The 27,341-nt window shown below is 35.0% G+C and overlaps 1 protein-coding gene across 1 annotated transcript in view; it reads right to left on the bottom strand.

Moving 5' to 3' along the window:
* Positions 1-17,026: 17,026 nt before the first annotated feature.
* The window catches only part of LOC131940660 (transient receptor potential cation channel subfamily M member 1), a 37,734-nt gene continuing 27,419 nt past the window's right edge, over positions 17,027-27,341 (bottom strand). The window contains exons 22-32 of the mRNA XM_059299378.1: positions 26,997-27,125; positions 25,669-25,917; positions 25,267-25,444; positions 24,982-25,117; positions 24,645-24,835; positions 24,358-24,490; positions 23,902-24,088; positions 23,613-23,707; positions 22,379-23,240; positions 21,630-21,918; positions 17,027-21,224 (exon numbers count right to left, since the gene is read on the bottom strand). Of these exons, the coding sequence (XP_059155361.1) occupies positions 21,205-21,224; positions 21,630-21,918; positions 22,379-23,240; positions 23,613-23,707; positions 23,902-24,088; positions 24,358-24,490; positions 24,645-24,835; positions 24,982-25,117; positions 25,267-25,444; positions 25,669-25,917; positions 26,997-27,125 (2,469 nt within the window). The 3' untranslated portion in view covers positions 17,027-21,204. The remainder of the gene's footprint in view (positions 21,225-21,629; positions 21,919-22,378; positions 23,241-23,612; positions 23,708-23,901; positions 24,089-24,357; positions 24,491-24,644; positions 24,836-24,981; positions 25,118-25,266; positions 25,445-25,668; positions 25,918-26,996; positions 27,126-27,341) is intronic.

Here is a 27,341-nt window from a genome sequence, read left to right as displayed (position 1 = left end):
GGCCTGCCATTCACGTGAAAGCAAAAGACACACGACAAATTCAACACCATAAGGCACATTTACATCTATTTATTTTTATTTAACTTTATTTAATAACGGTAACAATAATATTGTCATGTGTTAAGACGACTTTGCTCCTTTATATAGCATCAATACTTACAGAACACAAACTACTGTTTGAAATATCTACATCTATATCAATCTACACACAGTGTATAACACAACACATATACCAACGCCACAGATAACACGAAAGGCAACTTGTACAAGTCTCAGGTCAAGACATAAAAGCCGGTGTGTTCTGGGTATTTACAATCGTAAATCTTTGACTCTTTTCTTGTTAAATAGCCGTATCAGGAATCTTATAGTTCAACATCAAACTGGAGGGGGGGGGGGGGTGAGAGGGGGCTGTTGAAAAGTCGATAAACAAGCAGTAAAAAACTAAAACCTGCAACATAAGTGGAGACAGAATTTAACGGAACATCGTTGTTTGAGGCTATGAAAATAAAAAAAACCTTGCCAACTTACTTTTTTTTTTACTACGAATAGAATCTAGAAATAGTTACAACCTACTTGCTAAAATATGATAGCCATTTTGATGAGCGTAGACCTTTATATAATAATTAACGGCTTGTGTTGTATGAATCCTAAATATGCACAGAGGTTAAATTCTACTACATTAATTCTTGAGGCAGTCCATACTTCTACTAGGTGAAGATATAATTAAACAATACATACGTCTATTCGGAAATTTAAACTAAACCATACCTCTACACACGACTATTCGAAAATTTGAACTAAACCATACCTCTACACACGTCTATTCGGAAATTTTAACAAAACACTACTTCTACACATGGCTACTCGGAAGTTAAATACTGATTTAATTACTAAAACGGCTGTTTATACTTGATTATTTCCTGAGGGTGAGGCAGACAAAGAAAACTACCTGTACAGAGTGTGAAGTAAATTCCCGTGTAAAGAAAACATTGAATCCAATCCAACTGCTGGGACCGGGAGATGAAACAACGACACTCTGCTCGTGTGAAGCTTTAGCTGAACTTTACAGCTTATAATCTATCAGGAGTGATCGATCTTTGGTCCTACGGTGCTATAGATAGCCTTCACAATGTCTTTCACAACAGACGTTAGACCAACGGTGCTATAGATAGCCTTCACAATGTCTTTCACAACAGATGTTAGACCAACGGTGCTATAGATAGCCTTCACAATGTCTTTCACAATAGACTTTAGTGCTATGGTGCTATAGATAGCCTTCACAATGTCTTTCACAACAGATGTTAGACCAACGGTGCTATAGATAGCCTTCACAATGTATGTTACAATAGATCTTAGTCCTACGGCGCTATAGGTAGCCTTCACAATGTCACAACAGATCTTAGACCTACGGCGCTATAGATCTGACCTTAACACCTCTTTAGTCTGTCACAACAGATCTTAGTCCTACAGACTGCAATAGCTTTAGCCTTCACCCAATGTTAGTTTTTCACAACTGACAACAGATCTTAGCCCTACACCTGTAAGAACTATATAGTATGTTCAGTAGCGTACGCAGGGGGGGGGGAGCAGTCGCTCCCCCTCTGGCCATTTTCAGCAAAGTGGCGCCTTTTTGGAAACTTTATATATATATATATATATATATATATATATATATATATATATATATATATATATATATATATATATATATATATATATATATATATATATATATATATATATATATATATATATATATATATATATATATATAAAATACATGTATATAGATCGTGTTAAAAATTCGGCGCCTTGTTTTGCTCATTTCGCTCCCCCTACAACGAAAACCTGGATACGCCTCTGAGTATGTCACAATATATTTATTTTAGCCATACGGCCGCATAAACTTGACAGCATACCGTAGCCTATATCACAAAAAAATGTTTAATAAATCCTACATCGGTGTAAAGTTTACATCACGAAATACTTGTAGTCGTACAGCATTTAGCCAAAGGCATACGAAACGACGCAGAAATCCAATCTAGCCTCGTACAATTGTCTGACGACAATATCGCCTATAATGTATCGCTCGCATACATTATGAGTGGTCGAAAATCCTTTGGGACTCTGACTGCTTGAACTGGCAACAAATAAATGGGCGTCACGGCATCCCGCCCACTTCCTGTATGACAATGAACTCTTCTGTTAGCAGGGACCGCAGAGTCGGTGCCTGACCGTTATTTGTCCAGCTTGTTTCTTATTGTGTTGACCGTTATAAGTAGGCCTAAAATTTGTCCAGTTTGTTTCTTATTGGCCGTTATAAGCAGGCGTAGAGTTTGTCCAATTTGTTTATCATTGTGTTGACCGTAATAAGCAAGCGTCGAATGAGTCCAGTTTGTTCTTAATTATGTTGGCCTGTAATGAGCAGGCCTAAAATTTTTCCAGTTTGTTTTTTAATTGTGTTGACCGTAATAAGCAAGCGTAGGATTTGTCCAGTTTGTTTATTAGTGAAGGGCAACATCAGTACCACGTGATAATTTTTAAATTGCCCTTTCTCTACAATTTAGAAGACATGAACTCACAAAACAGCACTCTGGAAAATCATCGATTCCCACATAAAAATACATCAAAGTAGAGGCGGGCCTGTCAATGGATTTATAAAAAACATTTTTTTTTATTCTTCCCTGTATTATTTTTTATCGCTGTCTACGAGAAGCAACGCGGCCATAATGATTTGTAGATATTCTTCGATTAGTTTATCCGCGCTCCATCATTAGCCATCGACCGACTAATTATCTTACAAAGTGGTTCTGAAGTCGGCAGTTTTGGACATCCTGACATATACGATATAGTGAGAACATTTAAAATACATAGTAGGGATCAGCACATGACAATAGGGACCTGTACAAGACATAATAGGGACCTTTATTGTACATAGCAGGGATCAGCACATGACAATAGGGACTTGTACATATTAGGAACCTTTATTGTACATAGTAGTGAGCACTACATGACATAATAGTTACCTCCACACAGCATAGTAGGGACTTGTGTACAACATAACAGAAACCTCCAAAAAATATAGAGCTAGTTTTAACCATTGAGTCACACCAAGTCTAACCCTACCAGAACATGCCGGCAGTGAATAGATTAATTAAGGAAGATATTAACTGTGATCTTCTACCGATGAATACGAGCGGTGTGTTTTAGCCCTAACAGTCTCTAACATTTTTGTTGTCTTGAAGATTTTTTTTTAAAATGAAGTAAATACCGGACATTCTGCAAAGACTTTTTTTTTAATTTCACACTGTGTCCCAGCATATTCAATGCATGTGCTGGTAATTATTTTTTCACGTGCATTCAAACAAGAACAAAGGGTGCAGTTTGGGAACAATGTGGAATAGAACCTCAAAGGCCTTTTCACAAGCACTGACGCTTATTGGTGTGTGTGTCGGGAAGGGGGGAATAGCTTGACTTTAAAAAGTTTAACAGATCTGTTTACAAAACCACTTTTTTTTAAATGTACTTTATGCAAAAACATAAATTGTATCCTATATCTTTGTCTTTTGGACACCTAGCTACGACAATATTACAATGTAAACTGAAGCAACGAAGCAGTGATTTATAATGTATTTTAGCAAATAGATTTATTCAAGCTACTGAGCAAGACAATGTATAACGCATAAAGCCGATGAAACGATAACGAGGCTGACAAAATTCCTCACTAGCCATCAATTCAAATATACGTCAAGTTTCTAAAAACGAAACGCTAAAAATCAATTGTTCACATGTTCATAATTCAGGGTGGTACACAGGGGCGGAACTACAGTGCCGCCAGACCCCGCAATGCGGGGGGGGGGGGCCCAGGCCATTTAGGGGCCCAAAGCCGACCAGAATCAACTTTTTTTATAGTTAAAAAAATATATTTTTTTCCAAAAACAAACAAACAAACAAACAGATCTACTACAGTAATGATGTTCTACAGTAACTAGCATCGCTGTTTCATAAAGGAAAAACATATATAGCTACATGAGTTGTAGTGTGAAAGATAGGCAAACGTTCACATCACTTCCATGACTTATTTCCCTTCTTTAAATAGTCAAATATGTGTGCTCTTAATTAAGAAACTTTTTTTTTGCACTAAACAAATTAAAAAGCAATTACTTCTCTCAATTATTTTTTTTTTAAATTACACAATAAAGAATGACATAGTATAAAAAGAAATGTATTAAAAACCTAATAATAAAAATACAAAAAAAAACCTTAAAAATAAACATAAGGCGAGAAACCATTACACATACAAAGCTTTCATGCTTCATAATATTTTGACAGCCTTGTATATAAGGCAGCCCTATGTCAGACATTGAAACAGAGAATTGCAAAACAGACTAATAGCACTCTCACAAATGATGTGTTTTGCAATATGTTTTAATTAAAAATAAAAACTAAGAATTTTATTTTTTTCAAATTTCGAACAAGCCCATATTGAGTATTCTATGTTGATATTTTCGTATTTAGCCCGTATTGAGTATTGTATGTTGATATTTTCGTATTTAGTTTATATATATATATATATATATATATATATATATATATATATATATATATATATATATATATATATATATATATATATATATGGGGCCAAAAAAATTTTTTTGCGGGGTGGCCCTTTTTTTCTAGTTCCGCCACTGGTGGTACAGGAAGGTATGATTACACCAGGAAAAGGTGTATTGATTTTAATGTCACACTGCAACAATGGTCTCAATTGTTGTTTTTTTTCTTCTAAAACAGATATTCATGTTGGGTTCTCAAACACTCGATGGCTCTATAGGGATTGTAGGTTTTATCTTAGCAGCCAAACAGCTGGAAGTGCCGGAATTATTTGTTTCACATATATATATATATATATATATATATATATATATATATATATATATATATATATATATATATATATATATATATATATATATATATATATATATATATATATATATATATATATATGGTTCCATCTCAAATGATCTCAGGACAAATGATCTCAGACAAAATATATCAGGCAAAATATCTCATGGACTAATGATTCTCAAGTACAAATGATCATGTCCTTGTGTAGTAGTAATATGAATTATTTTGACAGAACCACGCTTTGTAAATGTCAATATCTTCAAACTCTCATACTATGAACTAGCTCATGTAATTATTAATGGTTACTTAAAAAAATAAAAATAAACACAGATCCCTCTTCCGTCTCCCCCATTTGATTGGTTTACAAAGACATTCAACTGAAACATTCGTCTAAACAATGATTTGAATATGCTGCATATTTGTCCTTTCTAATTCTGATGTTATCAAAGATTTGAATATGCTGCATATTTTTCCTTTCTGATGTTAAAAATTATTTGATTAAGATTTCCTACGTGGAGTTCGCTATTAAATTCATAACAAACCTATGCATCCCATCGCATTATAAGTAGTTATGAAGGGCAATAACATTTCTGAAGGAAGTTAATTTTTAATGCAAAGTTATTATTAATTTTTTTAACAATAATAAAGTACAGAACAAGGGGTTAGTGCTTAATGCATTAGATTGTATATTTAACATATACACTTAGTGATTAATGCATTGCATTGTATATTTAACATATACACTTAGTGATTTATGCATTAGATTGTGTGTTTAACGTCATATACACATCAAGTATGAAAACAGCGTACAGACACGGCATGTGGTAAGTGATCAATATTTAATCAGCACACGATGAAGCCATGCCCGTCACACGAGAATGGCTTGAGGCATGATACAAATAAAAGTCGGTGGCATCATGAGGCATGCTACAAATAAAAGTCGGTGGCATCATGAGGCATGCTACAAATAAAAGTTGGTGGCATCATGAGGCATGCTACAAATAAAAGTTGGTGGCATCATGAGGCATGCTACAAATAAAAGTTGGTGGCATCATGAGGCATGCTACAAATAAAAGTTGGTGGCATCATGAGGCATGCTACAAATAAAAGTTGGTGGCATCATGAGGCATGCTACAAATAAAAGTTGGTGGCATCATGAGGCATGCTACAAATAAAAGTTGGTGGCATCATGAGGCATGCTACAAATAAAAGTTGGTGGCATCATGAGGCATGCTACAAATAAAAGTTGGTGGCATCATGAGGCATGCTACAAATAAAAGTCGGTTGCATCATTAGGCATGCTACAAATACAAGTTGGTGGCATCATGAGGCATGCTACAAATAAAAGTCGGTGGCATCATGAGGCATGCTACAAATACAAGTTGGTGGCATCATGAGGCATGCTACAAATAAAAGTCGGCGGCATCATGAGGCATGCTACAAATAAAAGTTGGTGGCATCATGAGGCATGCTACAAATAAAAGTCGGTTGCATCATTAGGCATGCTACAAATACAAGTTGGTGGCATCATGAGGCATGCTACAAATAAAAGTCGGTGGCATCATGAGGCATGCTACAAATAAAAGTCGGTGGCATCATGAGGCATGCTACAAATAAAAGTCGGTGGCATCATGAGGCATGCTACAAATAAAAGTCGGGGGCATCATGAGGCATGCTACAAATAAAAGTCGGTGGCATCATGAGGCATGCTACAAATAAAAGTTGGTGGCATCATGAGGCATGCTACAAATAAAAGTCGGTTGCATCATTAGGCATGCTACAAATACAAGTTGGTGGCATCATGAGGCATGCTACAAATAAAAGTCGGTGGCATCATGAGGCATGCTACAAATAAAAGTCGGTGGCATCATGAGGCATGCTACAAATAAAAGTCGGTGGCATCATGAGGCATGCTACAAATAAAAGTCGGTGGCATCATGAGGCATGCTACAAATAAAAGTCGGTGGCATCATGAGGCATGCTACAAATAAAAGTCGGTGGCATCATGAGGCATGCTACAAATAAAAGTCGGGGGCATCATGAGGCATGCTACAAATAAAAGTCGGGGGCATCATGAGGCATGCTACAAATAAAAGTCGGTATAATAAATATGTTAACGAGTGCTACAAATAAAAGTCGGTTTAACCATTCTCAACTATGGCAAAAGATTAAATATTTTTGAAATCGTGGGCGGTGTTATTAACACACGTGTAAACATAAAGAAATTGATCGTGTGTATTTTGTGTAATTTATGTACACTGTCCATATACTTTTGGCAATTTATATTTTAGATAAGTAAACAACGTAGAAGCCAATATTTTTTTATATTTACCGGTAGAGAAGTGGAGCATACAGCACAATACTGGAAAACAAATGGAAATTATATAGTCAATCACCGTCAGTAGCCTTTCTTCGAGGTGCTCTGCCCCCCCCCCCCCCCGAACGAAATGGAATTTATATTTATATAGAAAACATACTTTTATCAGTGTCCTCCCCTTCGAAAATATCAATTGCCCCGCCCCCTCCCCCGGGAGAAAAAGTCTGAAAGAAACACTGTCCACTGGTATTTAACAGTGTCACCCACCCCTCCCCCCCCCCCCCCCCCCCCCGAAAAATTTCAAGTGCCCCCCCCCCCCCCCCCCCCGAGAAAAAAGTCTGGAAGAAACACTGCCCCTGCCTATAAAATCTACATGTGTTTTATTCTATTCGACGAGAAACCTAGCAATCAGCGACGCGTATTTCTGGAGTGCAGAGTAGCTTTAGGTGTATGGACCAAGGGAGACAATCAAGTTTTTATTTTTTTTGGTCAAAATTCTTAAAATAATCTTAATAATTAAAACATGTTAAACTATTTTTTTAACACGTTTTTCTTAACTCAGCTTCGCGTTTGTTTGTTTGTTTGGATGTTTGTTGTTAAAATTGACATCGAAAATTAGCCCACTTCTGATTGCTCTAGAGACCTGAAATTTGGCATGCATGCTACTTTCGCCTAACAATTTCAGATGCAATCATAAAAACTAGCAATTAGTGACCGTAATTAGCTTAATTTAATTACGCCCCAAGGACCATAAAATTGAGGACATGATTTCTAAAGATACCGACAAGACTGGAGGCCTATAGACACAGTTACTTCGGCCCCAATCGATGTGAGCGCGCTGGCCGTGAACGTATAGTGGTTAGTACTTCGCGTTGTGGCCGCGACAACCCAGGTTCGAATCCTGGTCGCTCAAGATTTTTAGTCCGTGTAATTATAAACACTTTTTTAAAAACCACGTTTTTCATGTGTAGCAACGGACTAAAAAGGAGAAAATAAAATACTTAAAAAAAACTTTTTAAAAAAACACGTTTTTTATGTGTAGCAACGGACTAAAAAGGAGAACGGACACGGTAACACATTGTTAACGGTGACACGGTTGGTATGCTGGGCATGCTAAAATACACATAAACACGTTTTTCCTTAACTCAGCTTCGCGTTTATTTGTTTGTTTATGGGAGATTTGATCACGTGATTCGTGAGTAGATCTCCACGCCAGCAACGTAAATTACACCCTTTCTCTGTTTAAAGCGTATCGGTCGCTCAAGATTTTTTTAGTCCGTGTATTTAAAAACACTTAGTTAAGTCATACTTAATCAAGTCATTAGATACAGTAGAAAATAAACTATATAAAAAACTTTTTAAAAACCACGTTTTTCATGTGTAGCAACGGACTAAAAAGGAGAAAATAAAATACTTAAAAAAAACTTTTTAAAAAACCACGTTTTTCTTGTGGACTAAAAAGTAGAAAATAAATTTTCATACATTTGATGACAAAAAACGTGGGTCGGGCAGATGGGTCGGGAAATTTGATGGTGAACGTACCCACGTTTTTTGTCATCAAATGTATGAAAATTTATTTTCTACTTTTTAGTCCACAAGAAAAACGTGGTTTTTTTAAAAAGTTTTTTTTAAGTATTTTATTAAATGACTAAGTCTAGTAGTTAACTGTTTAGTCCTAATACATATGTATTTTACAACAAATTTTCGACATACCTCAAACCTGTGCGGTTTAAAAAATATTTCCAGAACGCATGAATAAGATTTTAAATGTACGCTCAGACTTGTGTAGTTCACGGGATAGTGAATACTATCTGATTGCCTTCCTATCTGATGGCAGCCAAGCCTGCACTAACCAAATTAAGTAATTGTCGGAAAATGATTCGATTCAGCACGGTTCATCAAAGCCAGTATAGGGTGAGGAAGAGGGGGGGGGGGTAGGAGATAACGGTCGATAACTACTAGGTTGAAAGAGTGACCCTGTCCTGCTTGCTTATAGTCAGTCATTAGGTCTGAGTTTTTAAAACAAAGGATAGAATCGATATGAACCAACTCAAAGCTACCAACGTTAACTGCTAGAAAAAATGCAATCAACTTTAAAAACCTGAAGGATATCAACATAAAATAGCTGAAATAAACCAACATTAACTATCAGAAAGATAGCAACATTAAATAGTTGAAATAAACCAGCATTATCAGAAAGATATCAACATTAATTACCATCGGAACGAAATGTTTTGAGCCATCAAAATAAAAATACTGTCGTGCAGATAAATAAAGTATCACCTTGCCTTGGACAAGCAAAAGGAAGGGTCCATAAATTAAATGACTTCACTAATTTAACCAATTTCTACCACCACCACCACCCCCCCCCCTATCCCTTTCTCTTTACAAATCGTTACAATTATCGACACAGTCCCTTATATGACGTCACCCTCTAACAACTCTAACGTAATTGTTTCAATTTTTTTTTCTAAAATAATATAAAATGTTTGTTACGTCACAATTCCACCTCCCCTCCTCGCCGCACATTGTCACAGTAGTCTGACACCCCCCCTAACCGTGTGACATGACGTCATTTATGGACGACCTCAAACCCAAACTACTTGCACCTAACATACATTAAAATATTTGAAATGCGGCGCCTTGACCCCACGTGATAATGTAAGGCACTTTTTGTAAGATATGAATAAATAATAATAGTTGGGGATGAAATCAAGTCCATCCAGACATTACACGCTATGCTTATGTCGGAGTAATGGTAAAGGGCGATAGAGCAGTATGTAGTCAACAACAAAAATATATCTAACAAGGGGTCGAACAATGGGTTAAACAGGGGTCACGAGTTTGAAGACGAGGCATGTTATTGTTAACTAGGGACAGTAACCCATCAAGGAGAGACAACTCTAAAATCAAAACAACTACTGACTTAGTAGAGATTGTTAATGTTCTCATTGGAAGCACTGCCATGAAGTACAGCAGACCAGTGTTTCTTCCAGACTTTTTTCTCCGGGGGGGGGGGGGCACTTGAAATCTTCGGGGGGGGGGGGGGGCGGTAAACTTTCTTCGGGGGGGCGGACACTGTTAAAAGTATATATTTTCTATATAAATTATATAAATTTCATTTCGTTCGGGGGGGGGGGGGGGCGGTAAAAATTTTTCGGGGGGGCTTTGCCCCCCCGAAGAAATGCCTGGAAGAAACTCTGCAGCAGACTGAAGCTAAAATCAACGGTCTATAAGACGTATAACATGTTGACACGGAATACTCTGAGGAAATAACCTCCAATATTATATTTACGAAAGAAGAAGACAGATTCTTATTCATAAAACTCAAATAAAAATCGTGCGTGATGTATGTGTGCATGTTCGTAAAGTGCAGATAGATGGTAAAGTCTGAGAAAACTTGACATAATTTATTATTAGGAAGGGGAAATTGTACACAAAACTGTGTCCTCTGCTATTCATCTAAGAAACCTACCAACATGCAGCTGAACTCTCTATCTAACTGAACTCTATGTCCTGTAGCTGTGATCGTCCTCTTCTTCCTTATTAATTATTATGTTGAAAGGGATTTTCTCCAACATAATTTACTATTATGTGTCAACCTGTAAGCTCAATATATAGCCTGCTTTTCTTTTTGGATTTGTTTCCATAGTCTTTGTCCAACCCAGAGGCGTAGCGATGGGGGGGGTACATATGTCCCCGGGCGCCGACCTTAGGGGGCGCAAAAATGGGTTGTAAAAACAAATTAAAATGTCATTTTAGCTGCATTTGTGCATTATAAATAGTTTGAGGGATGGGGGTGCAAATTGAAAATTTGCGCCCGAGGGGGGGGGGGGCCAAATTGAAAGTGTGTCCGCGGGCGCCGGGAAGGGTCTCTACGCCTCTGGTCCAACCAAGAACAAACTACAAGGCAAGCAGTTGTTTTCTCTTTTAGTTGGTTTGCTGTTCCCGACTATCAAGACTCATCTGCCCGGGGGTTCGATCTCATGACTTTTTGGTTTAGTATACATGAGCTCTACCAACCCGACCACGCCGACCTCTGACCTCTCTAACAAGCACACTGTTCTGTAAATGATTGAACTCTATAGCAAGCACATGAGGTAACCAGAAGAGGTTATCTCAGTTACGTTAACAAACATCCCATAAGTCTTACTTTTACATTACATAACGAAGAGAAACGAGTGTGAACTGGCCCAGCTATTTGACACAGTTACACTGCTGAGGGCAGGGGAATGTCAAAACATTAGCTAGGTAACTGTGTGGGGAGGGGAGTGGGGAGGGCTACTAGTGTGGGGTAGTGTTTCTTTCAGGCATCTCTCTCTGGGGGCACTGCCCTCGAGACACGTGCACCGCCACCACCGCCACTTCTCCCCTCGTCCCAAAAACACCGCGGTAGAAATATTAAATTTATTTAATATTTTTTTAGGACATGAACTTTTATAGTAGAGGCACTGGAACATGAACTTATAGTAGAGGCACTGGTGCACATTTTGGTGCGTCTAAATGTTAAGATCATTCCCTGATTAAACCTCATATAAACAAATTTTCCCCATAGCTAATTAAACTTCATATAAACAGGTATATAAAACAGTTTATATCCCGCTTGGCGTGTCAAATAAACGTAAAAACGTAAAAAAAGTTTTTAAATACATTTAATTCATGTCTCATCGCGAACTGCTAGATGGAAAAAAATATATTAAGATATGACAAAAACACGTTGAATGTTGCGCCAAGATATAATGATCTTTTTTGTAATTTGATATTATCATCCAGATACTTGAGAACGTATTTGATTTGTAAGCTTACAATAGATGTTTATGAATGTCAACAAATATTTTTTCCTTCCGTGATTAAGTGTGGAAAAATTAAATTGGGGAATCCCCTAAACATTGAGAGCAAAACGATGTCAGATTGTCTATGTAGGCTACTATTGGCTAAAAACTCACCAATACTGGCTGTGAAATTGTGAAATAGATGGAAATGAGATTCATCTGTTTCGTCAAGAGCATTCTTGACCCATTTATTTCTTATAATGTTTCCATAGACGCCCCTCCCACCAATTTTATATGATTATAATAAATAGGAACCATCAACATTTGCCACCCCCCCCCCCCCTCGCATTGCCGGCTAATAATAAAACAAACACCCTATCCCTTTCGTGTTACAAATAATGTGCAGTATCGATTGTTAAAAACAATTGATCGTTAAAGAAAACTAAAAGTGTATTTTATTATATGCTACTCATTTTTATTTATCTTTTTATTTATCCGCACATTTACACCATCAAACATTTGTAAATTAACCTTTTTTTAAAAAATAAACTATTATGAATACTTGAATATCATGCGTTAAAATGATAGTTTTTTACTATGTCATTGGAGTTGCACTTCTATACAAAGTATGAACTGTTATGCTCTCTCTGAAATCGGCCGGAATAGAGTTAAAAGATTTGACCAGAACTTTATTCAAGGCTTGCAACTGTCTCCACCAGCTGAAAGTAAAACACAGTCACGCGTGACTTGCTGTCTGAGATTTCCGACTCCCCTGGACCGATTCAGTGGTCAAACTGTGCGGTGGATCATTGGTGCGTGACGGCCTCCACCCTCCAGCGGAAACACGCTCTATCATCCCCCCTCTCATCCCCCCATTCGGCAAACTGTTTTGTAATCTGTAATGAAACCAACTCACGAGCCTGCGTCCCATCGGAAATGTGGAGAGGTACGGAAATCCCTCGCCGACCTCAATGGACCGTCTCTTCTTGCGATTGGCGTGACGCTCCTTGCTCTTGCTGAACGGCATCCTTGGGTGATGTAAGAGAAGTATTGGGGTCTCGCCGCTCCTCCTCTTCTCCTGATTTCAAATCGAGATATATATATATATATATATATATATATATATATATATATATATATATATATATATATATATATATATATATATATATATATATATATATATATATATATATATATATATATATATATATATATATAACAATCAGTCAATAATTTATAATTGTTGAAAGTTTTTTAAAATTAGGTTGTATAGTAGTATTGGAATAGGGATTTAAATGTTTTTTAATTAACTTTCCACTAATCATTACTCTAAAAAAATGTTCTATAAGCCTACGTAGAATGTTTCCACTAAAGATTTGTAAAACTTGGGTGACTATTTTATTTTTTAGAAATTAAAAATCCGCGAAATTTATTTTTTAACTCGTTACCAATCTTAATCTAGGATTTTATAAAGTTAAACTATCTTTATCTGTGAAACCAGCAAAACAAAAATCCATTTTAAATCATTGCGAAGTAATTAAATCTACACGTTTTGATTTGAACGTTAAACTTGAAAAGGCATTTTAAAAGAAAGAAAAATTTTAACAAGGCGTTGGATATAAGGAAACTGTTATTTTACACACACACTAATACAAACACACAAATACACTCACGAACACACACACTCACTCGCCCACACACACACACATTCAGTCACACATACATACATACATTAAGGGCTAGATGTAGGTGAGTGGTATGAGAATACAGAACCCATTCAACATCAGCAGTTGTATCACACTCACGGCTTACATACCTTCTCTGAGAATATCATTTGACGACTTTAGTGACAACACAACACAAACTGTATCCGTGATAGTGCATGGCCCAGCTAATGTGAGGATCTATGATCAACCAGCCAGCACTCATTCTTTACTCGACGATAAATTGATTGTCATCAGCACTTGGTAGAAGAACACTTCATAGCGCGAGATTTTGTGCGAAATTTTATTTAGAGAACTCACAAACGTAGAGGCTTGTAGTTCAGCACAGATTGAATTCGTGTTATTAGAACGAATGATCACTGTTATACATCAATACTTGATCTGGTTATTGGGAAAATTCATTGGTATATTAAAGCTAAAAACTTAGAATTGGTCTATTTAAATTGCATGTAAACAAGGCGTCAATAAGAACTATACGTGAACACGACATCAATTAGAACTATACGTGAACACGGCATCAATTAGAACTATACGTGAACACGGCATCAATTAGAACTATACGTGAACACGGCATCAATTAGAACTTTACGTGAGCACGCATCTATTAGAACTATACGTGAACACGGCATCAATTAGAACTATACGTGAACACGGCATCAATTAGAACTATACGTGAACACGGCATCAATTAGAACTATACGTGAACACGGCATCAATTAGAACTATACGTGAACACGGCATCAATTAGAACTATACGTGAACACGGCATCAATTAGAACTTTACGTGAACACGGCATCAATTAGAACTATACGTGAACACGGCATCAATTAGAACTATACGTGAACACGGCATCAATTAGAACTATACGTGAACACGGCATCAATTAGAACTATACGTGAACAGTGGCATCAATTAGAACTATACGTGAACAGTGGCATCAATTAGAACTATACGTGAACACGGCATCAATTAGAACTATACGTGAACAGTGGCATCAATTAGAACTATACGTGAACAGTGGCATCAATTAGAACTATACGTGAACACGGCATCAATTAGAACTATACGTGAACAGTGGCATCAATTAGAACTATACGTGAACAGTGGCATCAATTAGAACTATACGTGAACACGGCATCAATTAGAACTATACGTGAACAGTGGCATCAATTAGAACTATACGTGAACAGTGGCATCAATTAGAACTATACGTGAACATCAGCCTATTAGAACGATAGCCTCAGGAAGGCGATGTCCACAAATCATAAATCTGTCTGCTTTATGGAACACGGCACGGTAGGCGTGTTGGCGTCCAACACAGCTGGGGGGGGGGGGGGGGGGAACGACACCGTGCTCCCGTCAGCTGACTCGATCAAATTTGGTGTCATCCTCTCACATGCACACACACATGCACACACACACACACGTTTCCTCTGTTGCCATGCAAATAAATTTACTTTACTGTCAGTCATTGAAAAAACGTGTCCACTTAGGTCAACTTTACACAGATACAGATACTGTCACACACACACACACACACACACACACAAACACACACACGTTTCCATACAAATATTTTCCCTGTTGCCATCCATCCTGTTGCTGTTATCCATGTGTCCACACATTTCCACTTCTGTCTTTCATACACACAGATTTCCTCTGTTGCGCATTCTGAAATAAACAATTTCCAAAACCGTTTCCCCAACGCACTGTGAATGTAGTCTTTTTATAATTATATTTAACATCGTCGCCACTTTTTTTCTTGAAGAGCTCGTCTTTCGTTACCCCCCCCCCCCCCCCCCCCCACTCAGCCACCACCAACCTTTTTTTTTTTCAATTCCCCGGTTCAAAGCCTTTTAATCCTGATCTTCCGTGAGCCTCAGATTTGATTGTCACCGTGTCAACTCATCGGCTTCATCCACACGTTTAATGTGACAAATTAAATCAAATGCGATCACGTAAAGCCAAAAGGTCTACAGGAAATGTCATCTCTGACAGCGAGTGCGGACACTTACCTGGCACACAAAAACCGTGCTGTCCTCTAGCCTAAATTTGCCGTGTTCTCACAATTTTTACCTGTTTTTGACACAGTGTTGTGATGCAAAGAGGGGAACACAAAGGGGGATAACTCGAGAGATAAAAGATGTGAATGTACTAAAAAAAAAAAGGCGGAAGTCACTGCTCTCCCTTTGTCCACGGCAGTCGGCCTCAACATGGTAATGAAACGAGTTAAGGGGAGAGAATACAACGAGCACGCTGGAGACATGCTAGAGGATTTATTTTATTCTAAGCTTAAAAAATTAAACGGAAGACGCTGTCATGGGCGCATGCTTCGCTTAGCTGTATAACACTTTAAGTTTTTTAGTGGATATTTTTTGCTACAGTTTGCCAACATTCTACGTTTCCAAAAAACAAGGTTGCTATATTGTTAAATAATTATAAGACCTATATTAGCTTAGGGTGGTGCTAGTATAGGATCTAGAGTTGACAGCTATAGCATTATAAAACAAGCGATACTAGTTCAAAGGGAGTAGTTGTCGTTTTTCTCACAAGTGTCAAACAAACAAATATTCGTGTTTTAGTTTGCTATTGCAGCAGGCTACTGTATAGCCCATCAGTTTAGTTAGGGCCAGTGACGTAGGCAGGAGAGGTTACCAAAAATGAAAGTTGTCTCCCGTTAGCACCGGATTATAGCCGGAGTTTCTTTATTGATACTTTTATACTTTTAACAGTGTCCGCCCCCCCCCCCCCCCCCCCGGAGAAAAAATGTCTGGAAGAAAAACTGATTATAGCTAAAGCCTGCTGCACCAAAGCAGCCAAAACAACGCGAGAATAATTGTGTTCAAGTTCTCATTCATCGTTTGTGTGACAATCAGAAAGACACAATTATTAACAATAAATCAAGGACACTCATTATGCTTGGGTTTGTTAGATTACTTATTTAAGAAATCCATAATGTGATGAGTTAAATAAGCTCTGAGAACTTTGTAAGAATATGTATTTCTCCCGCGCACTCTCAGAAAATAAAATATAGACTCGTCGACATGACGTCTTAAACGTTGATCGATTCTATTTGCTCAGAAAAGCAACGTAACACGCACTTGGAAAGGAGATGAATTACTTCCCTTGATGAACAAGAGAACGTACTTTCCAGAAGGTTGGGATTTCGCTTAAAACTAAAGGAATTATTTTTGAAAGCTCAGTAAGCCACAGTTAAAGGGATATAACCAGTACTATAATAGTAAGGGACATAACCAATACTAAAACAACACCCGCGAAAGTAATAAATCATGTTTTATTTTGAAATGATAAAAAGTGCTTGGCATTGATCTAACAATTTTAAAAATTCAGTTTAAGATGCACTGACTTTTTCAAAACACATTTAAATCTATTTTCTGTTTTTAGAACAAGTATATAAGGTGAAAAAGATACTGACTTCTATTTTTTTTGTACAATACTACTTACAAAAATTTCATGTTGAAATTGTGTAAGAGAAGGTGTTAGATGACAAAAAGTAGAAGCACCCACAATTTACAAAGAAAATATAGCGATAGATGAAAAGATTTTTTTTTTAAATTAATATTTCTAGCTATCACACTAGCAAACTAAAAATATAAATACATTTTTATATAAGTAGTAATAGTATGGCCACAGACTGTAGTGAAAGTATTGAAAGAAATACATTTCATAAACATCCTGCTTAGAAAAAGTGAAAATTATGTGAAATTGAAGCCTGGTTAAACAATCCAGGAGAAATATATTTAAAAACAAATATTTGGCTGAATTAGGATTTCTGTTGATTAATGAAAAAATATGTTCATGATATATATATAGCTGCTTATAAAAATCAAGTAAAAAAATTATCTGGTAAATCAAACTTATAATTTTTTTTAAAGATTGAGGAAATAGTATGCAATGTGTACATAACAAACTAATAAATTAAATACGAAATAACTAAGTTTTTCTGATCTACTTCAACGTGAAAAATGTGCAGCAAGGTGGAGATATGGAGGGAGAGCAGGAATGGTTGAGACATCATGGAATGAATCACCATCACAAAATCTCAAACTATTTCCACAATCTAATCACACACACACAGAGAAGTTCAGTGAAAGAGACTTGATATATATTGTGTGTAAGAGAAATGAGAGAGTGAATGTCTTGATGAATGGGAACAATGTTGCATAAACCTCTGACTAGGTTCACTCTGATTTTGTTCAAATGGTAGAGAGGTTAGATCAGCTTGTTAGGTCACTGAACTTTAGGTCAGATAATTTTAGCTCATACACTCAACTTTAGGTCCAATCACTCAACTTTAGGTCAAACCAATTAACTTTAGGTCCAATCACTCAACTTTAGGTTAGACCACTGAACTGTCAGATCATGTAACATAGGTTACTGGACATTAGCTCAGACAACTGGACTTTTGGCCAGACCAATGAACAGAAATCAGTTGGTGACATGTGCCAAAAAAATAGCACACTTAAAATAAAATGTAGCAAATCAAAAACTTAAAATTTAAAAAAAAAAAATGATAGTGATAATTAATGAAATGTTGGGTTAAACATTTATAACATCCACACACAAAAATCAAAATACCCCCACCCCCTTTCCTTCCTCAACATGTGGACCTTATAAATGGATTACATTATCATTACAAAACTGGAGATTATGAAAAATATGATTATTCTATTATTAATCATCACATTCTGAGTATTAAAGCAAAACAATAGTTTTATTGTTCACATACACACTAAATGCTTTAAAAAATATCTAATGCATGAAAATGTTGAGCTTTATTTTTCAAAGATAAATATAAAGGGAGGTTACTGGTTTTAACTATTCAAATTAAAAGATTATTGATATGTAGTTTGTATACAACATTCTTAAATGAACATCTATTAAATTTAAAATCTTTCAAAATTGTAATTTTTAATTTACTTTAATGTGCTGAAAATATGGTCTGGAATTCATATATTTTATAACAGTAGTGAAAACATCAATTTTAAGAATTCTATCTACACATCTTAATACTTTAAATACAAGTAAAAACATACTCAACAAGACAATTTGATTATTCCATTATCTACGACATTTCATTTGTGGTTACAGTAAATACTCAATGCATTAAGTATTTATAATTAAAAAGAAAGTCATGTTTTTAAAAGAATCAATGTTTAAATACAATTTTATAAAGTATGAGCAGTCTATTAGTATAAGCATTATTTAGCTGAACAACTGTCTAACAAATGTGAGTTGTTAACAAAATAATATAAAGTATTCAAAATTGTTTTAAAATGTGAACTTTTCAAAATAATATGTACAATTAAAATTGTTTTTAAAAAAAGTGTTCACTGATTAATATCATTAGCTGATGTTTTGATGATCATGTGATTTTAAAACTGCTGGCCATCAACAAGTTTACATAGAAAACTGCTAGCCAGCAACATCACAAATTTAACATACATAGAAAACTGCTAGTCAGCAACAGCACAAATTTAACATACATAGAAAACTGCTAGCCAGCAACATCACAAATTTAACATACATAGAAAACTGCTAGCCAGCAACATCACAAATTTAACATACATAGAAAACTGCTAGCCAGCAACATCACAAATTCAACATACATAGAAAACTGCTAGCCAGCAACAGCACAAATTTAACATACATAGAAAACTGCTAGTCAGCAACATCACAAATTTAACATACATAGAAAACTGCTAGCCAGCAACAGCACAAATTTAGCATATGAACAAAACTCAAGTATTCTAAGACCTGAGATGAAACACTGGAATAAAAAAAAACACCAGTGATCACACAAAGCAACAAAAGGATTTCAACATTTATTGCACTAATTAACCTCCCCATCAAAATGATGCCGTGATCTAAGGTGACATGAAACTCCAATTTAAAAAACTTGAGATCTTTTAGACTGAGCAAAACCATTCATAATTAGATGGTTAAAACTGGCAAATCAGACTTATTTATAGATGGTTCTGTGTTGTTTGATTTGAGTGATAAAGTTCCTACAAAATAGAAGCAGATTTATTTGAAATAAGTCTATATATTTATATATATAAAATATTTTCAGTACTTCTATACAATAGTTCTGCACAAATTATAAAGGCACTTAGAGGACAAAGTTATTTTTATATATAACTACTAGAAAACCTTTCAAAAATATGCACCAGATAAAAATTTAAACAAATTTTGATTTTCCTCTTTGAAGTTCATTAAAGATAGCTATATTTAGAACTTATATGTCACTTCTATAAATAGTGAGATATCTTTGTATAATAGAAAAGTAGATGTATATGAGAACACTCAATGGAAATGAAAGCAATAGATTCCCCAAGCATTAATAACCATACACAATAAATACGAAATACAAAACAATTTTTAAATACTTTAAATTAATATCTATAGAAAAGATGGATTATCTAGGAAATATACAATGCTATGCAGTTATTTGAGTCTAACTGTGTCACAGCCTAATGAAATGCATTAGGAAGAAAATACCCATGTAGCGCTGATACAGTTTATGAAGGGACTAGTTAACATTAGATTAGTTTTTTATCAACAAAACTAACATAAGTCCTTAATTATTTTTTTTGCAACACCCAGTTCATTCAACTAAAAAAAAAATTTTTTAATGCACATTCTACACTGTGTTATTTAACACTCCACCACAGCTTAAGTTGTTAAGCATCTCTGGTTGTTACATGGAAGGTTTGAAGTGTAGTAATACAGGAATCTATGTTTTTTTAAAAATGTCTATTCATTTAGGAACACAGTTGTGGATTTTATAGACTAAGTGATTTCACATGTATTTCGAAAATCCAAGAAAACATTTTTTTTGTATAATAATATTTTAGACATTCATGTAATAATATTTTAGACATCTACAATAAAACAAGCTAAATGACTCTTTGTCCAGTTCTTTGATATTTTTCAATACTGTAATCAACTGTGATAAAAAATGCTTTGGGTTTGGGACAAGATAAGCAAATCTATAGGCAAAACAACTCAAACTGTAGTGGTTCACATTTGATCATTGGCAATAGTTTACATACCACTGGCAATAGTAGATTCTGGTCATACATACTTGTAAATATTTTTACTTTTTCAATTTCAAAATGTAATTATTTTACTCAGATGTATGACACCAGTAAACCCAAAATACAGTTTGTGGTTATTGTATGTTAAAGAAAAAAAAATGTGTACTTTAACATAGTGATACATGTTTTTTTTAATTGTAAATCATCATTCGCTACAGCTCAGAAGTAAGGAAGTCAGCTGTAAATTCACAATAGAAAAACCAACTATATACAGCTCTTATTTTGTAATGAAATATCAGGGTTGAAATTAAGTTCCATTAAAAAATAGCAGTGTAGAGTTTAGCTTTAAAAAAATATCACTGTTGAGTAATAAAGGAGCTATAACAAAACCATCAGGAACTAGCATGGTCTTTCATCAACACTGGATTTCTGCATCTGGAATAAAAGAAAGGAAAAATGTAGACTGGTCTAAGACAACTAAAAAACTGATAGAAAAATAAAAAGAACTTATATTTGTCAATTATAAAACACCTTTAACTGTTATGTGGTTTATCTTTTCATGTAGATATAAACACTGAACTTTAATCCAGCAAAGTCTTATCAGACTAAATAACGAAGCTCTAGTGAGTTGGCTGTTTTCGCTGATCATGTACAAAGCAGACAAAATGTAGGCCTTTAACTTTAAGGATAACACAAGAGCAAGTTGGAGGCTGAGTAGAGAAAGATTTATCAGCACTTATGGTATACACTACATACAACAGTTCATTCTTTTTAGTCAGGTTTTCAAATGATTTCAATGATTGGTTAACTTTTATCATCTCTCTCTTGTAAAGGACCCACCTTTATCTTGTACAGGATCTTGTGGAGTTGTATTAGCCATTACTTTCAGTTGTATGCTGTCTCTACTGGCAGGATCCCTCCCACCAGCAGCATCCACCTCCTCAATCTGGAAGGACTGTCTGCTAGAGCTGTCATCATCTGACTGTTTGACTAGATCAGCTGCCTCATCCTCTGTCACCACTGAAGCTTCCTCTGAGCCATACTCCTCCTCAGAGGCCTGTTTCTGGCTTTTTAAAGCCATTTCTGCCACAACAACTTTAGCTATGTCGCTCATACTACCTCTCTCATCCTGCACAGTTAAAATAAAACAGAAATGTAGACTGCATATACAATAAAATATCTAAAACTAAATGTTGTAAATAAAGAAAACAACAGTGATCAGAATTTATCAATGAATTGGGAATACTGAATTTAACCCTACTTTGCCTATTGTAATGTTATAGTTACATCATGTGTTAAACATAATAATTCCTGTGGATCCAACATTGGTGGTGATGTAATCGTCACACAATTTCAGTTTCAATACAGTGTATACTTTTAAGTCAGTTATTTTAAAATTTGAACATACTTTGTCACGTGGTCAACACCATTTAGATGTTAAAGATAAAAAATTAAAATTACTTGTTTATATCTAATTACATTAATAGCTTAAAAAAGGTCACAAAGATTATTAGGGCATTAGAGGGTCAAAAGTAACTGGAAAAAATAACTTGTTCAAATAATAAAAAATTTGAAAATTGAAGAATGACCTGTGAAATCTGCCTGAGTCTATGGCGTATGATGGAACCCATCCTGTGGTGCTCCATCTCTTCTGCTTGCTTTAACTGCAGCTGTTTGCTGTCTGCTGCTGATCTCTCCTCTTGGTAAACCTCCCCAGGTGACAGCATGCTGGATGAGGTGACACCAGGTGAACAGGGTGGCGAGCAGTCAATCAGGCAGGAGGTGTCAATGTTGTCTGTGATGCTGGTGTACTCACCTATCAGAGGTGTAAATATAAAGGTGAGATCTCTAACAGCTGACCCGGTCATCACATCGGGGTACGAGGTGGTGAAGCAAGCTGATGACTGGGGCATAGAGCTTGGCACAATGGCTGCCGTTGTGTTCAGGGTCAAAGGTTGAGTATTGCCACTGTTTTTCCTTCTTCTGGATCTGAGGTTAGAGCCAGCAACACTGTTGGGTGACACAGTAGAGGATACTGAGAAGGTTGGCTCTGGTGGAAGAATTAACTCAATCTGCTCTCCGTTCACTGGTTGTATTACTTCAACCGTTTCAGGTTTTTCATCAGAGGAATCCCCTATGTGTGCCGTGTCACTAGTAGGTTCAGTATTTGATGGATTACTGTCACCTCCTTGTTTACCTTCATCCAAAACTAGTTCCGCAGGCGCTGTTGAAACTTTAACTGGATTATTTTTCTCTTCGCTGCTGCTAATTGCTTTATGCAGAGAATTTTCTCGCAACTTTTCGCCTCCAATGTAAAACTGAGCTGAACCTGTGTTTTCTGAGCTAGACTCTCTATCAATGGAGACATCATTCTCCCCCACAAACTGGTCGATGTCGTCCTCATTAAACTCTGTTTCACTCATCAGCCTGCTGTTGACATGGCTTGTCAATCTGAAATAAAAATTGTTTTAGACACTCAAATTTCTGTACAAAGTTTCACATTTAACGGAAAAGCAAATTGCATTATTTTAAATGTTCATTTTTTTTAAATATAACTGCATTTTTATATTATTTTGTTCATAATTCAGAAGTAGACAGCTGTTCATCTAAATAATGCTTATACTGATGAAAAAAAAAATCTGTAGTTATAATTGATAAAAGTAAAAAAAAAACAGCCCATGAATGCTTGATATCAGACTTACAGCACTATATTACAGAAACCACTAATTTTAATATCAATTTTTTTTTTAAAACACAAAAAAATAATAAAAGCCAGAATAGTTGTAACTAATGAACTAATTAAATTAATATAATCTTATTGACCTTTGAAGTTTATCCAGTGGAGTTTTTCTCTTGAAAGATCCTGAGGTCTTTTCACCAGTCTGAATGTTGACATTTATAAGATCAGATTCAGTTTCCTAAAGGAGAAAATATTGTGGAGTAGTCCTAAATTAATGAGGTCTTTAAACAAATACTATAGAAATTAGCCATTGGAGAAAATAAAATAACCTTAGCACAAACTAAGCTTTAATTTTAATTTCATTATTTTTAAGTTAAAATAAATAATACTTTTAATGTGTACTTAAATTTGTATTGATAAAACAGTACTTACTTCAAAAATTTCATCGTTCAGCAGCCTATGTTGTCTCCCTAAGTTTCTGACCATTTTCACAGAATCAGATAAAACTCCTTCAAGACCATCCAGCCGCCCCATGTGATGGTCCAGGGCAGCCAGGGTTATCTGTATATGATTCTCCTTCATGTTGATATCATCCAAGCGCAGAGAGATGTTCTCAATCCTAAACACAGGGACAGTTGATTTAGAAGATTTAAAAAATATTATTTTAGTGCTGATAAACATAAAAGGTTTAAACCAATGTGTGTTGAGTTTCAAAGTCAACCAACTTCTACATTTAAGGCAATGGTTTTCTTAAATATTAGATGAAAAATAATAAAGATAAAAAACTGGATAGATATAAATTATGTAAAACTATGTTTTTGTCCATCCAAAAAAAAAATAGATACAATTAGACATGTAAATTTTAGTTAGAGTAAAGCATTAGGTAACCTTTCAGTTATAAATTTCAATCTCTCTTCAGAAGAGTTCTGGTGTTTCAGGTCCTTCTCTCTGTACAAATCCTCCATACATTCTTCTTCAAAATCATGAAGTTTTTCTGTATCCTCATGTGACAAGAAAAGCTCTGAAAATATAGGTTAAGTATAATTAAGTCAAAATAATGATATAAAGAATATAATTTTATTAAAAAAGCATGTTTAACAAAAAGTAACCAATGTAAAATAATATTTTAAAATTCTTAAAATCTGAATAAACTAATAATTCTTTTAATGACTTACTTAAACCATTATCATAGAAGTCCCTCTTCCCTTTGCATCTGCGTTTGATGTACTTGTAGGCCAGGAAAATGTGGGTGATGAGGATGAAGGGAGGTGGTAAAATAGGCCTCATCTCATACTTGAGTATAAGAGCATAGCGCTGGAACATCCAGATCTCTTTGGAGTTGGCATTGTTAATGATAAAGGTGGCACTGCAGATAGAGTCAGGGAATAAAGTGAATGCTATACCATAAAAAAATGATAAAGTTAAGTTACATCTCCCATGTTACAACAACAAAATATTTTACAAAAAATAAACTAGATGTACTAATTGTTTGAGGTGTAGAAAGTGACTTACTTGAATCTAGCAATTAGTAAATTAACCATCAGTATGTTAGCCACCAGCATGAAGATAGTCATACATGCAGGTGCAAGCCATGATGCATGTACATTGCAGGATCCATCTGGGTTGCGATTAGCCTCAAGGTCACATGCTAACAGGTGAAAATAAATTTTTTTTTTAAAATAATGTTTTCATATTTTATTTTAGTGTATTTGTTTTATTATATTTTTTTAAATGTAAATGAATTTGAATTAAAATGGTATAAAAGGAATGAATGACTTGAAATGTCGTTAAACTCACGATCAATTTCCTCCGCAAAGAGTTCTCCATAAATATTCCAATATGGATAATACCAAATATTCCGCAGACGTAAAGCCCATGACACTTCTTTATTTTGATAGAGAACAGTTTGCCTAACAATTCCATAACTTGTCACAGGAATAAACAAGATTGTAAGAAAGTAACACATATCCCGCAACTGTGGAAATAAAATTCATTATATTCAGAAAACATTCATTCTATTAATAATATCAACACAAGAATTCTGAGACCAGTAATTAGTAATATATAATAAGTAAAGTAATATATACTAAATTAGTTTTAGTGTTTCACTAGTGAAGTAAAAAAAGAAGATACAAATAGACTATTCAGCAACTGCAAATAATCACAAAATTGTTTAAAAACTAATAGAATATTATTTACCAATTTTCCCATAATTTTAACAAATGGTCCCAAATATTTATGGACAGAATAAATCTCCAGGATTCTAATATTCCAGAAGATGATGTCCACACAGTAAATCAGCTGAGCATCATTCAGTGTGGCAGGAATAAAACGCATGACAACGCCAACCGCAAAGAGACCTATGCCAACAGTGTCCAGAACATTCCACACATTAGAGATATAGACACTCAGCTTCATGATAATGTTGACAGGTTCTGAGGCAATTATCTGAAAATTATAGCAACAAATTGCTTGTGCTAATACTGAATATAATATTAGAAGAATAGTAATTAACGAGCAAATATAAAAGAAATTTTATAAAAAGAAAATCATCACAAAAATTCATTCTAATATGCTGATATATTTTTTTTTAAATAAATATAAAAACCTTTATTATGAGGAGTTTTAAAATGCACTAAAAAACTAAACCGGAACAATGTTTTTTTCTTTAGTGATAATGTTGGTTGCTCATCAAATCTCTGACACAATTAGCAACCAAAACTTTTACTATTTTTATTTCCTTTAAAAACTTGATTTTATAACGGTTTTTATATTTATTTTATTTTATACAAATAAGTAATTAGAATTTTTTTTAAATGGAAATACTAGGTTGATATTTACATTTTTTTTAAATGTATTTTTTCCATCTGTTTATTCTTAATTAAGTTGATACCACCAACAACAAAAAATAAAAAAGCTTTAAACTCAAAAAGTAAAACTGTAACTAAAAAAAAAAGTAACTGTAAATAAAAATTTAAATTAGAGTCCATAGTCAAGTTTGACGTTTGAAAACATCAGCGAATACAGATCACCTGTAAAAGTAAAGTTCCCTTTTCAAACCTGACAGTCTATGGGGGCAAGTGAGGTAGAGTTCACTTGTTTCTGTGACCTCTGCATATGAAGAGATAGTGTGGTCAGCACTATGCCCAACCGCCTTTACTTTCCCTAACGTGAGTTAGGTACCCATCAGAGATGCATGGACTCAGGGACGGTCTACTGACTTGAACCTGGATTCAAACTCAAGACTTACGGGTTAGTATTCCACTCTGTCCCATACAGATCATTTGACTGATTGAGTAATTGCAAACAATTACTCTTGTTATCTTCCCTTATTATAAAAAACCAATTCAGATCTGACTTCATAATAAATTAAATTGAAATTGTGATAATCTTGCTTGCCATCAAAAACAAATTTATATGGGAAGTTTGTAAGAAATCACTACAGAAAGAAATCAAAATTGAGAAACAATATTAAACATCCACAATTTGACATGAACTTAGAACAAAGTGTAAATATTAGTACTAACTTCTCTGACTTTCTCAGCTGCTAATGTGAACATAAATGCAATAACATAGACTTCTGCCCAGGTAGGTACAGTCTTGAGACGGTCAATAATGACATAGATGTAGAGGCTTAAGAATAACAGGTAACCAAGCTGAAAAAAAATATTTAAAATTTAAACGTATATGTATATATATTGATCTTGTGGTCAGTGCAATGTCCAGCTAAGTATCACTTCTCCAGCATACATAAAACTTAATAACTTAAAATTGCAAAAGTTTATTCTGAATTATATGTAAGTATAGACTTGTATCATCTTGACTAACCTAATTCTAAATGAATGAAATAGATGTAATGTGTACATACTAGT

This window comes from Physella acuta, unplaced genomic scaffold (genome assembly GCF_028476545.2).
Source record: "Physella acuta isolate Inbredline_101_S28 unplaced genomic scaffold, ASM2847654v3 ptg000325l, whole genome shotgun sequence".
Taxonomy (NCBI): Eukaryota; Metazoa; Mollusca; class Gastropoda; family Physidae; genus Physella; species Physella acuta.
This window is presented reverse-complemented; position numbering and strand designations above follow the sequence as displayed.